The following is a 14,730-nucleotide window of genomic DNA, read 5'->3' as shown; positions in this document are numbered from 1 at the left end:
GTTGGTAACTCGAGGGCAAAAATGTAATATCACCAAAAGAATAAAGGAAGGGGTGAGGAGTTTTTTTTAATTCAGAGGATTGCTGGGACATGGAATACCCTCCCAGAAACAATGGTTGGAGCAGAATCTATAATAGTTTTAAAAGGGATGTGGATAAATATTTGAAAGAATTTTAAGGATATGGGGAATGATACTAAGTGGATAGCTTTTTCAGAGATCTGGCACAGAGGCAATGGGCCAAATGGCTTCCTTCTGTGCTGTAAAATTCAATGATGCATCAAATACCAACCCTATATTTGTGCAATGAAAATGTCAATTGATGTGGTAATACTTTCAATGCCTCTCACTTTGAAGTGGACTTCAAACAGAAGGGAGCTGTAGTTCTGTAAATTTCCTGAGCTATCATGTCTTTTTCTAACATTATTTAAATTAAAGATTTTTTTGTGGTCATTTTGATTTTCATCAGATTTAATCTGACTTCAAAAGGTTTTCTTCGAGAAAAATTCTTTGCAAAATTGGATGAAGATAATGACATCCCTGAACTATCCTGCATCTTTTATTTAGTCACAGATTAAAGGACTAATCAGACCATTTGCTATATTTGTTCCCCTTAAAATATTCATAAAGGATAAATCAGTGATGCTAGACAACAATGGGACTATCAAGGAGCAGAAAGCAGACAATGAGAGTGCAGCTGACAAAGTAATATAACACAAGTCAACATTTGAAACTCAAAATTTTACATTTTAGTTTTATACACCCATCTCACCCATCCTCGCTGATCTACATAGCTCCCAATCGCTCAGCGCCTGAAATTTTAAATTTTCATTGTTGCATTTCAATCCCTCCACAGCCTCACCTCTTCCTGTCTCTAACCTCTTCCATCCCGACCACTCTCCATCTTGTTCCACTGACTCCAGCCTCTTGTGCTTTCTCCCTCCCTCCTCACACCACTGGTAGCTATGCTTTCATCTACCTAGTTTCACTCTCTGGAATTTTTTCTCCTTAAGCCCTCCAGCTCTCCACCTTTAACACCCTCCTTAAACCCCATCTCCTTGACCAACCTTTTAATCACCCCTTCTAATCTTTTTTGGCTCGTCATCTCATTTTTCCCCCTCACCTCTGCCAAGCACCGTGGGACTTCTTTTCTAAGTTAAACGTACTATACATGAGCAATTCATTTTTCTGTGATACTCTTAGTTCATCATTTTAAATTGCCTCCCAACTACCTCCAACCACCAGTTCTTCACACTAGCAATTTACAATTCAAAATGCTTCCTCCAGACAAAAAACAAGTTTGGTAGTCCTATACTGATGGCAGTTCTACACAGTTTAAGTTGACATAATTAAAAAATGTCATTAATTTCAGGAAAAGAGTTACCCACTGTGCATGTGTGAAAATTGCATGCAATATCATTATATTTGACTGAAATTCTAGAGACAACACTACAACTTGCATGTTTTTATTTATTTTGTCTTAATAAAATGTTTAGCAAGTCAGATTTTGGGAGATAGAAAAGTTAAAATGCATTACTTTTTCCTGATGGCATCACATATGCAGCTTACTTCTTTCCATCAAGTACTTACTAAATACTTTTTCATGAATATAGTGCCTATTTATTGGGACAAACTTTAGCAATTTTACTTATGAAATAATTCATCATATTACACATAAGCAGCAGCTTTGTCACCAAATCAGAAAAGAACAAGGTTGCATGTGTGCAGGGGTCTGAGTGAGAAGCATGACACTTGACTATGCCTAGGGGTCTTAGTACAATCCATTTTTGAGAATTGCCAATTCTGAAGATATTGAGATGTTATTTACCCAGTAGTCAACATTAGGGAAATGTTGCAAATGAGGTCAACAAGAACAAACCAGATTGCAAACCCATTTAAACATATTGAGTCATGTTCTAATATATACACATCATTCATATTGGAACTGTGCATGTTCGGGCATCGGGTGAGGACAGGATAGGCTAGTTTGTGTTGCCAGCAGTTGACTGGCTTACTGACACTGGCTGCTTTGGCTCACCGATGAAGATTGAGCACGCTGCAAGGTACTGGAGGATGACTTACATCAGTGCACGAGTTAGCACCTTCAGGAGAGGTGGGAGAAACGTAACAAAAAAGTAAGGAATCTTACAACACCAGGTTATAGTCCAACTGTTTTATTTGAAAATCACAAGCTTTCGGAGGCTTCCTCCTTCGTCAGGTACACTCGCTCACCTGACGAAGGAGAAAGCCTCCGAAAGCTTGTGATTTTGTCCACCCCAGTCCATCACCGGCATCTCCACATCATAACAAAAAAGTGACACTGATCAAAACAGATCCGATTTTTGAACTGAATATTTAAGTTTTTCTGCTGAACGACTCCCACTGGGTACGTTTTGAAAGGAGGTGAAGTGACTCCTACCAGCTGTTAGACCCCGTAGAAAAATATAAACCAGCAAAAGGCCAGCATCTCAACCAGACTCAACTGTCTAGATGTCGAGTTAGGTCCGTCATTAAAAGCCATTCCCATCCCAATGGATTAATCCCGAAAGAAAGAATACAAACAGTTGCCTCCGTCCTTGGAGCGCGCCCGTCTTTACCTTCAGGATCAGGTGATGGATTCGGCCCCGAACCGACGTCGACAACAAAATCCAGAGAAGTGTCCAGCTCCGGACAACAAACAGACTCACCACCGCCATGTTTTGAACAACGTCACCATCCGGATGAGCTTCCGGCGTCAGGGGTCACCGGGAGTCACAGCAACGAGCAGCGCAAACGTGACGAGGCGCCATGACGTCAACAAGATCGAAACCCAAGAGCCAAAAGCAAAGAGGCGTCGTCTGCGGTCGGACTCTGCACAGGACCAGCAACAGCAGCACTACCATGTTCCACTGAGACAGAGAGAAATGAGCAACTTCCATTCAGACCTAGAAAAACAATAACTTTCACTTATGTACAGAAAGAAGTAGAGAATTTTCATTTACATTGCACTTTATCTCAGGAATTTTTTATTCTTTCATGGGATGTGGGCGTCGCTGGCGAGGCCGGCATTTATTGCCCATCCCTAATTGCCCTCGAGAAGGTGGTGATGAGCCGCCTTCTTGAACCGCTGCAGTCCGTGTGGTGAAGGTTCTCCCACAGTGCTGTTAGGAAGGGAGTTCCACGATTTTGACCCAGCGACGATGAAGGAACGGCGATGTATTTCCAAGTCGGGATGGTGTGTGACTTGGAGGGGAACGTGCAGGTGGTGTTGTTCCCATGTGCCTGCTGCCCTTGTCCTTCTAAGCGGTAGAGGTCGCGGGTTTGGGAGGTGTTTTCGATGGTGTCGAGCTTCTTAGGTGTTGTTGGAGCTGCACTCATCCAGGCAAGTGGAGAGTATTCCATCACACTCCTAACTTGTGACTTGTAGATGGTGGAAAGGCTTTGGGGAGTCGGGAGGTGAGTCACTTGCTGCAGAATACCCAGCCTCTGACCTGCTCTTGTAGCCACAGTATTTATATGGCTGGTCCAGTTAAGTTTCTGGTCAATGGTGACCCCCAGGATGTTGATGGTGGGAGATTCGCGATGGTAATGCCGTTGAATGTCAAGGGGAGGTGGTTAGACTCTCTCTTGTTGGAGATGGTCATTGCCTGGCACTTATCTGGCGCGAATGTTACTTGCCAGTTATCTGGCGCGAATGTTACTTGCCAGTTATCTGGCGCGAATGTTACTTGCCACTTATGAGCCCAAGCCTGGATGTTGTCCAGGTCTTGCTGCATGCGGGCTCGGACTGCTTCATTATTTGAGGGGATGCGAATGGAACTGAACACTGTGCAATCAGCAGCGAACATCCCCATTTCTGACCTTATGATGGAGGGAAGGTCATTGATGAAGCAGCTGAAGATGGTTGGGCCTAGGACACTGCCCTGAGGAACTCCTGCAGGAAACCCCCAGAGCGCTTAGGGTCCAATGAATTATCTGGAGGGTTTGTCACTGTTAGTTGGGTAAACACAGCAGCCAACCTGCACATAGCAATTTCCCACCAACAGCACAAGGTGAATGCCAGTTGGTTTCTTGGTTCCCATGTTAGCTGATAATGTAAACGGTTCCCTCTCCTCAGGTACTGTCCCCCTCCCCTTCAAATCTGCTGTCAGCACCCCCCTCAAAAAAACACCCTTGACCCCTCTGTCCTTGTAAATTACTGCCCCATCTCCAACCTCCCTTTCCTCTTCAAATTCCTCGAACATGTTGTTGCCTCCCAAATCCGTTCCCATCTTTCCCACAACTCCATGTTTGAATCCCCTGCCATAAAACGGCCCATATCAAAGTCACAAATGACATCCTATGTGACTGTGACTGGTAAACAATCCCTCCTCATCCTTCTCGATCTGTCTGCAGCCTTTGACGCAGTTAAACACACCATCCTCCTCCAATTGTTCTCTCCGACGTCCAGCTGGGTGGGACTGCGCTCACTTGGTTACATTCTTATCTATCCAGTCATAGTCAGAGAATCACCTGCAAGGGCTTCTCTTCCAGCTCCCACAACATTACCTCTGGAGTCCCCCAAGGACTTTTCCTTGACCCCATCCTTTTTCTCATCTACATGCTGCCTCTAGGCGACATCAAGTTCAGGTTCCACATGTACACTGACGACACCCAGCTCTACCTCACCACCACCTCCTCGACCCCTTCACTGTTTCTGATTTGGCACAATGCTTGTCCGACATCCAATACTAGATGAGCAAAAATTTCTTCCAACTAAATATTGGGAAGACCGAAGCCATTATCTTCAGTCCCCGCCACAAACTCCGTTCCCTAACCACTGACTCCATCCCTCTCCCTGGCCACTGTCTGAGGCTGAACCAGACCGTTCGCAACCTTGGCGTCCTAGTTGACCCTGAGCTGAGCTTCAGACCACATATCCACTCCATCACCAAGACCGCCTACTTCCACCTCCGTAACAGCCCGTCTCCGGCCCTGCCTCAGCTCATCTGCTGCTGCGACCCTCATCCATGCTTTTGTTACCTCTGGACTTGACTATTCTGATGCTCTCCTGGCCAGTCTCCCATCTTCTATCCTCCATAAACTTGAGCTCATCCAAAACTCTGCTGCCCGTATCCTAACTTGCACCAAGTCCTGTTCACCAATCCCTCTGTGCTCGCTGACCTACATTGGCACCCAGTCCACGACTGCCTCGATTTTAAAATTCTCATCATTGTTTTCAAATCCCTCCATGGCCTCGCCGCTCCCTGTCTCTGTAACCTCCTCCAGCCCTACAACTCTCCGAGATCTCTGCCCTCCTCCAATTCTTGCCTCTTGAGCATTCCCGATTTTAATCTCTCCACTATTGGCTGCCGTATCTTCAGCTGCCTAGGCCCTAAGCTCTCGAATTCCCTCCCTAAATCTTTCCACCTCTCTAACTCTCTCTCCTCCTTTAAAACGCTCCTTAAAACCTAAATCTTTGGTCACCTGTTCTTATGTGGCTCGGTGTCAAATTTTGTTTGATAATCGCTCCTGTGAAGCGCCTTTGGACGTTTTGCTCATTAAAGGGGCTATATAAATGCAAGTTGTTGTTGTTGTAGTGGTGGTTGAAGGAGGATGTTGGCCAGGACTCAGGGAGAACATGCTGCTTTCTCCAATAGTGCCTTGCGGTCCTTTACATCCATCCGAACCAGAACAGGCAGATGGAGTCTCACTTCAATATGTCAGCTGAGGGCATCACTCCCTCAATACTGCACTGAAATGTCAACCTAGATTACGTACTCAAATCCTGGAGTGGAGTTTGAATAACAACAACTTGGATTTCCATAGTAATCGATATGTAAATAGAGAGCTCTGTGAGTGCCTTATACAGTGATGGACACCAAGTGGGGAGAGGAAAGTAAGGGGGATGAGAATGAGGCAAAAGCACAGTCAGAGAGGGGGGTCTTAGGAAGGCACAAAGGGGGGCTGCAGCTGAGAGATGCCAAGGGAGGGAGTTTCAGAGGACAGCAACAATGGGATTGAAGGAGTGGAGGGAGCGGGGAATGAATAAATGCTGTTAGAGAACTGGAGGCTTTGTAGGGCTGGAGATGGGAATGTGAAATGTGGAGGGATTTGGAGGTGGAGACAAGAATCTTAAAAGTCAATTTTCTTGGGCATGGAAAGCTTGATGATAATGCAGGCCTTTGTGTGGGTGAAATTACAGGCTGCGTTGTTCTGGATAAGTTGGAGTTTATGAATGGTAGAAGCACGGAGGCTGGTAAGGAGATCATTGGATAAGTCCAGCCATCAAGTGATGAAGGCGTGGTTTAAAGTTTCAGCAGTGGAGGGGGCCGACGTTGCGGAGGTGAAAGAAAGCAATCTTGTTGACAGAATGGATGTGATGAAGGAAGCTGAGCTTGGGGTTGCGCAATACTCCAAAATTCCACATCTCTGGGTTTAATCCTGAAATGGCAGCTATGAAAGGAGATGGAGTCGAGGCCAAAGATGCTGAAGAGGATAGCTTTGACAACATTACGTGGTGGGAAGCCTCTTCCAGGTTTTAATATCAGATATGTGGTTGAAGAAGATATGACAATTTAGAGCTGGGTATCAGCAACGTACATGTGAAAGCTGACCTCATGCTTCTGAATAACTTTCTCAAGAAGCACGTGAATGATGAAGAGGTGGGCGCCAAGGATGGAACCCAGAGGTTCACCAGAGATTACCACGTGGGCAAGGGAATAATACCATTTGAGGCAATAAATGCCGGCCTCGCCAGCGATGCCCACATCCCATGAACGAATAAAAAAAAATGTCTGCAGTAGGAGTAAAACCTGGACAGAGTAGTGCCATGAAGGGGGACTGTGGAGGAGAGATATTCAAGGAGGATGAAGTGATCGATAGTGTCGAAGGCAGGAATAATGTTGAGAAGGAATTGAAGGGACAGTGAGAGTTGGTTGCAGTCACATAAGCAATGGGCTGGGAGGAGTTGTGAGAAAATTATGGATAAGAATTTGTATAAAGCAATCCCAGCAATACACTGCAGAACAGTGACACAACTTATCAGTGTATTGATATGCTTCAGCACAAAGTGCCCGGATGTGGAATCAATTCCATTGATTCCCCACATGCTGAGTTCTCAGGTACTTGTTCTCTACTATTTCACGTTGAATGAAGAATCTGTCTATCCACTACCACTTCCCCCCACCACCCCCCCTCCCCAACTAATCTTTCTCAATTGGCATCCTTCACTCCTCCTTGTAAATTGCTTGGAGACATAATTCAATGTGAGTGGTGCTATAAAAATTCAAGTTGTTGTTGCATAGTTCAACTGAGACACCATTACTTCCACTAGGTGGTAGTCTACTCAATAAGTGAACTTAAAGTATAAAGCAGTTGCTCCTTAAAGAGGTATATACTCCTGAAATGCACCATAATTTTAAATGTCTTAAAGGGAATATATACTCATTGGTATATTTATTGGTGTCTCAGTCACACCTTGTTATCCCGTTTTATTTTTTAGAACTGCAGATTTAGAAGCAGCCTGGCAACAGTGGTATTTATCCTCCAATAACACACTGAATGAGTATCACCCACAATGCATCTTTCACTCATGATATCAGTGGGTGAAGTTTCATGATAATACAAGTAAATTGTCAGCTCCTAACCAACAGTTCAAACGTGTAAAACTGAGCAAGAGGTGACTACGATAAAAAGAAAAGATACACCTACAGAGCCACAGAACTTGCCCATTATAACATTTAGAATTATGGGACAATTTGGTAAAGGGGGAAGGTTACTCTGGGGTAACTAAGCATGTAAATTGTTCCCTACTATTCTTCCACAGTGAGTTCGCCCCCCGAGTGTGCCAGAGAGGAAGATACTGAAGTGAGGAACGCAAAGTCAGAGAGTTATGCTGTGCAACTCTCACGCACCAGGTATTGTCCAGATGCACCAAGCCATCTTCCCCGAGAATGAATGTTACAACCTTGTGGAGAGCCACACTGTGGAAACAGGATTTTAAAAAAATCACTGAACATGAAAGAAAAGATAATTAATTTTGAAGTGAACTGTAAGAGGAAAAAAAAAATTCCAATCTTTTGACTTGTTATAGTTCAATTTTAAAATATTGTTCCACCTCATTTTTTTAATAAACTTTTTATTGGGTTCTCAAGAATGTACATACACAATTCATGAAGCGATTATCCATATAGATGTACCTTCATACATATATTTTATGAAGCCATTGTGCAATTAAGGATACATTCACACTGATATTTTATGAGATCATTGCATATTTAGGTGTAAAATCATATACATTATATGACAGAGTACATTCCCCTATGTAGCTTCTAAAGTCACTGTGATACCCAGCTACATGGTGACTGTGGGAGGAATGTATTGTCACATCAGGCAATTTGTGCTAGGAGCAATATGGGTCCAGGGGCAGGGGGGTGGGGGGGCAGCGATGTAGTTCATTTGGCCCTAAGTCTGAAGTTACATAGGGTTGGGGATGGTGAAAAGTGGTCATGAATATTAATGTTTAAGTTGTTTGGGTTTGGGGCCCGCATGGCCAGTAAGTGGGTTGCTGCACTGAAGCGTTAACTTATTTTCAGTGGCTCGCCAGCAGCAAGCCCGAGAATGTCATAATTATATATTTAGAGAATGCCTGGAACTGAAAATGCAAGAGATCCTGGCTAATGGCTGGGAACTGACCAGTGCGAAGGTGATCTAAACTTGGGAGCGCGGCTGGATCAAATTTTGTTTAAGAACTCTCCTATGAAGCATTTTGGGATGTTTTACTACATTAAAGGCTCTACATAAATGCAAGTTTTAGTTGATCAGGGGAAGCATCTCAGGAGGGATATGGCAGCCCTTCCTCTTGGTCCAAACTTCCTGAATCTCAGCCACAAGGATTTATTTTGTATTTAGTCAGTGTTTAATGCGATTTTGCTTTTAAAAACTTATATGCTGTTTACTTAGATTTTGCCATTGTTTATCAGTGGCCCAAGGGGCTTACAAGGACAAAATATTTGTATGTCCCTGTTGTCGGGTGTTAGTAGCAAAAGCAAGTATTAGCCTATGATAATCTGCAAGCCAGATATTAAATGAAGAGTAATGGGTGAGTCGGAATGATTACAAAACATCACCTCACCAAGGTTCCCATGATATTGCACATTCAACAGGAATGGCTTATTGTCATTTGAACCTGGAGAAATTATTTCCACTTAACACATTTTCACGCAACCTTTACTTTATAATAATATAATTATATTTACTGAAAGATTGAGATGGCAACACTGCAAAATATTGTCATTTTTTTTCTTTTGCCGATTTATTCCTTCCCTTCCTCAAACTGCTGACTCTTGCTGGGGAACAGTTCCATGGACACAGCCACCCTCTTGCCTAAATACACATTGATCATGTTGGAGCCCAGAGATTGAGCGTTGGCAGGCTGTTGGATTATGGGGTAGAATAGTCAAATTTTCATACATATCTTTTATGAAGCCATTGTGAATTAAGGATACATACATACAGATATTTTATGAGATCATTGCATATTTAGGTGTAAACTCATATACTTTTTTGATACAGTACATTCCCCTAAATAGCTTCTGAAGTCACTGTAATATCCACAATGGTATCCAAATATCATATGAATATTTGACAAATTTGGTCCAACCTTTGATGCTTACAAGAGAAGTTAGGATGGGGACACCGTGTTATAGGATATGAGTTCGTACAGCAATTTCTACCATGGTCAGAATTGGATTTCAAGTATGCATTATTCGTGTAGTGCAGATCGGACAGAAAACAGTGATATTAGCTTCAACTTTGAAATTTTACATTTAAAAAAATTGAAGTAGCAGATTCAGCACAACCCATGATGGTTGGTGTAAAAACGTCAACTATTTTAACATATCTCACTGAAACAGGTTTATGATCTGTTATTTTAAATCACACAATAAATGAGTGTCCGGGTGGCCCTGGAGAGGAAGCATGCAGTCGGCACTGCAGGAAATAAAACATCTGATAGACACTGACAATAATATTATGATTTAGATTATGAATTTCCTTTGTCTTGTTCAAACTAGAATTATGTCTAAATTATAACAGCTGTGCCTCCAGAACACAAGGGGGCACTTGCAAAATTATTTTTCTGTTGATCACTGTTGATGATGGGGCAACCCAGTGTCACTCCTATTGATTGAAAAAACAGGCATATAATAATAAATCAAGTTGATAAGGCTGTTAAAAAAGCATACGGGATCCTGAGCTTTATAAATAGAGGCAGAGTACAAAAGCAAGGAAGTGATGCTAAACCTTTATAAATCACTGGTTAGGCCCCAGCTGGAGTATTGTGTTCAATTCTGGGCACCACACTTTAGGAAGGATGTCAAGGCCTTGGAGAGGGTGCCGAGATTTGCTAGAACGGTACCGCGGATGAGGGACTTCTGTTATGTGGAGAGACTAGAGAAGCAGGGATTGTTCTCCTTCGAGCAGAGACAATTAAGGGGAGATTTAATTGAGGAGTTCAAAATTATGAAGGGTTTAGTTAGAGCAAATCAGGAGAAACTGTTTCCACTGGCAGGAGTGTTGGTAACCAGATGACACAGGTATAAGGTAATTGGTAAAAGAACCAGAGAAGAGATGAGCAGAACTTTTTTTAAGCAGCGAGTTATGATGATCTGGAATGCATTGCCTGAGAAGGTGTGGAAGCAGATTTAATTGTAACTTCCAAAAGGAAATTGGATCTATAACAACAATTTGCATTTATATAGTGCCTTTAACGTAGTAAAACATCCCAAGGCACTTCACAGGAATGTTATCAAATAAAATTTGACACCGAATCACATCAGGAGATATGAGGACAGGTGGCGGTCACTGAGGTAGGTTTTAAGAAGCATATTAAAGGAGGAGAAGTAGAGAGGTTTAGGGAGGGAATTCGAGAACTTAGGGCCAAGGGCTGAAGGCATGGCAGCCATTGGTGGAGCAATTAAAACCTTTGCAAGAGGCCAGAATTGGAGAAGCGCAGAGATCTCGGAAGGATTTTTTTTATTCGTTCATGGGATGTGGGCGTCGCTGGCAAGGCCGGCATTTATTGCCCATCCCTAATTGCCTTTGAGAAAGTGGTGGTGAGCCGCCTTCTTGAACCGCCGCAGTCCGTGTGGTGAAGGTTCTCCCACAGTGCTGTTAGGTAGGGAGTTCCAGGATTTTGACCCAGTGACGATGAAGGAACGGCGATATATTTCCAAGTTGGGATGGTGTGTGACTTGGAGGGGAACGTGCAGGTGGTGTTGTTCCCATGTGCCTGCTGCCCTTGTCCTTCTTGGTGGTAGAGGTCGTGGGTTTGAGAGGTGCTGTCGAAGAAGCCATGGCGAGTTGCTGCAGTGCATCCTGTGGATGGTACACACTGCAGCCATGGTGCGCCAGTGGTGAAGGGAGTGAATGTTTAGGGTGGTGGATGGGGTGCCAATCAAGCCGGCTGCTTTGTCCTGGATGGTGACGAGCTTCTTGAGTGTTGTTGGAGCTGCACTCATCTAGGCAAGTGGAGAGTATTCCATCACACTCCTGACTTGTGCCTTGTAGATGGTGGATAGGCTTTGGGGAGTCAGGAGGTGAGTCACTCGCCGCAGAATACCCAGCCTCTGACCTGCTCTTGTAGCCACAGTATTTATATGGCTGGTCCAGTTAAGTTTCTGGTCAGTGGTGAGCCCCAGGATGTTGATGGTGGGGGATTCGGCGGTGGTAATGCCGTTGAATGTCAAGGGGAGCTAGTTAGATTCTCTCTTGTTGGAGATGGTCATTACCTGGCACTTGTCTGGTGCGAATGTTACTTGCTACTTATCAGCCCAAGCCTGGATGTTGTCCAGGTCTTGCTGCATGCAGGCATGGACTGCTTCATTATCTGAGGGGTTGCGAATGGAACTGAACTCTGTGCAACCATCAGCGAACATCCCCATTTCTGATCTTAAGATGGAGGGAAGGTCATTGATGAAGCAGCTGAAGATGGTTGGGCCTAGGACACTGCCCTGAGGAACTCTTGCAGCAATGTCCTGGGGCTGAGATGATTGGCCTCCAACAACCACTACCATCTTCCTTTGTGCTAGGTATGACTCCAGCCACTGGAGAGTTTTACCCCTGATTCCCATTAACTTCAATTTTACTAGGGCTCCTTGGTGCCACACTTGGTCAAATGCTGCCTTGATGTCAAGGGCAGTCACTCTCACCTCACCTCTGGAATTCAGATCTTTTGTCCATGTTTGGACCAAGGCTGTAATGAGGTCTGGAGCCGAGTGGTCCTGGCGGAACCCAAACTGAGCATCGGTGAGCAGGTTATTGGTGAGTAAGTGCCGCTTGATAGCACTGTCGACGACACCTTCCATCACTTTGCTGATGGTTGATGGGGCGGTAATTGGCCGGATTGGATTTGTCCTGCTTTTTGTGGACAGGACATACCTGGGCAATTTTCCACATTGTCGGGTAGATGCCAGTGTTGTAGCTGTACTGGAAAGTTTGACTAGAGGCGCGGCTAGTTCTGGAGCACAATTCTTCAGCACTACAGCCGGGGGATGTTGTCGGGGCCCATAGCCTTTGCTGTATCCAGTGCACTCAGCCGTTTCTTGATATCACGTGGAGTGAATCGAATTGGCTGAAGACTGGCTTCTGTAATGGTGGGGATATCGGGAGGAGGCCGAGATGGATCATCCACTTGGCACTTCTGGCTGAAGATGGTTGCAAACGCTTCAGCCTTGTCTTTTGCACTCACGTGCTGGACTCCGCCATCGTTGAGGACGGGGATGTTTACAGAGCCTCCTCCTCCCATTAGTTGTTTAATTGTCCACCACCATTCACGACTGGATGTGGCAGGACTGCAGAGCTTTGATCTGATCCGTTGGTTGTGGAATCGTTTAGCTCTGTCTATAGCATGTTGCTTCAGCTGTTTAGCATGCATGTAGTCCTGAGTTGTAGCTTCACCAGGTTGGCACCTCATTTTTAGGTACGCCTGGTGCTGCTCCTGGCATGCTCTTCTATACTCCTCTGAACCAGGGTTGATCCCCTGGCTTGTTGGTAATGGTAGAGTGAGGAATGTGCCGGGCCATGAGGTTACAGATTGTACTGGAATACAATTCTGTTGCTGCTGATAGCCCAAAGCGCTTCATGGATGCCCAGTTTTAAGCTGCTAGATCTGTTCTGAATCTATCCCATTTAGCACGGTGGTAGTGCCACACAACACATTGGATGGTGTCCTCAGTGCGAAGATGGGACTTCGTCTCCACGAGGACTGTGTGGTGGTCACTCCTACCCATATTGTCATGAACAGATGCATCTGCGACAGGTAGATTGGTGAGGACGAGGTCAGGTAGGTTTTACCCTCGTGTTGGTTCGCTCACCACCTGCCGCAGGCCCAGTCTAGCAGCTATGTCCTTCAGGAGTCGGCCAGCTCGGTCAGTAGTGGTGCTACCAAGCCACTCTTGGTGGTGGACATTGAAGTCCCCCACCCAGAGTACATTCTGTGCCCTTGTAGGGCTGGAGAAGGTTACAGAGAGAGGGAGAGGCGAGGCTGTGGAGGGATTTGAAAACAAGGATGACAATTTTAAAATCGAGGTGTTGTTGGACCGTGAGCCAATATATATCAGTGAGCACAGGGGTGATGGGTGAAGGAGACTTGGTGAGAGTTAGGATACGGGCAGCAGAGTTTTGGATGAGCTCAATTTTATGGAGGGTGGAGATGGGAGGCCGGCCAGGAGAGCATTGGAATAGTGAAGTCTGGAGGTAATAACGGCATGGATGAGGGTTTCATCAGCAGAGACTGGCGATGTAATGGTGGTGGAAAAGGAAAAAATTACAGGGGTGTATGGAAAGAACATGGGAGTGGGACTAACTGGATAGCTCTTTGAAAAAGCAGGCAGGTTGGGCAGATAGGCCTCCTTTTGTGTTGTATGATTCTAAATGAATCTCTGTCCTGACATTTTCCTTAGATTGACAGCCCTGTGCATAACGAATCAGATGACTGCAAACATCGGGGACATTAGCGTATCGACCCGCCTTTATTTTTCTTGATTCTAGTTTATGTTGAATTGAGGTCGTTAAGTGTACTTTTCCTCGCCAGAGTAAATACATGCTGCACTCGTGTCGCATCGGCTGGAGCAACCTGTCGATTTACCAATTAGTTCAGGTACAGCGGTTGCATGTCCCCAATCTGGCCTGCAGGGGTCGCTGTTTTGCAGCGGTGCTGTCCCCGATCTCTCTCCCCACCCCGCCTACGAACAGAAGCCTGCACCAAGCGCGTGCACGACCTCGTAGCTTCATCCGGAGCGCGCCATCCTGCATGTTTGCGTTTCTCTTCGCGCCCAGAGACCTGCAAATGACTTACACAAAAAATATAAAGCTACATAACGTGCGTTCCGCCGTGAAGATTTTCACCCTTCTATTGTCTGGGGGCGCGCCCTCCTCTTGGTCCATCTGCCCCGCCCGAAGGAAGGTGTCGCGCGCACCTCTCACCCGCCCAGCGCGCGTCCTCGGGCACCTTCAGCCGCGCTCACCCCACTCATGCGCGCTCGGTTATACAAGCACTTTGGCGCTTTAATCTCTACCCCACCCTAGCCTCCCGCGCGCGGCCTGTTTTAACCTAATCTTGCACGTGCGCGGTCTATTTACTTCGGTCCCTAGTGCGGGGTCCGTTTCTAGTGTCCCCGCCCGCGCACGGTCTCCGTTACTGGTGTCCGCGCTCGCGCGCGCGCGCGGAGTCCGTTATTGCTGTCCCCGCCCGCGCGCGTGTCGGTTTCTAGT

General features: G+C 45.5%; 1 protein-coding gene across 2 annotated transcripts in view; it reads right to left on the bottom strand.

Moving 5' to 3' along the window:
• Nucleotides 1-2,700, bottom strand: part of gpr107 (G protein-coupled receptor 107) — a 98,605-nt gene extending 95,905 nt beyond the window's left edge. For both annotated transcript variants that reach the window (XR_010958143.1, XM_067969838.1), the window contains exon 1: nucleotides 2,595-2,700. Coding sequence is in view for 1 of the 2 variants with exons in the window: in XM_067969838.1 (XP_067825939.1) it covers nucleotides 2,595-2,693 (99 nt within the window). In the remaining variant the exon portion in view is untranslated. The remainder of the gene's footprint in view (nucleotides 1-2,594) is intronic.
• Between the last annotated feature and the right edge of the window lie 12,030 nt (nucleotides 2,701-14,730).

The sequence above is a fragment of the Heptranchias perlo genome, chromosome 31, assembly GCF_035084215.1.
Source record: "Heptranchias perlo isolate sHepPer1 chromosome 31, sHepPer1.hap1, whole genome shotgun sequence".
NCBI lineage: Eukaryota > Metazoa > Chordata > Chondrichthyes > Hexanchiformes > Hexanchidae > Heptranchias > Heptranchias perlo.
This window is presented reverse-complemented; position numbering and strand designations above follow the sequence as displayed.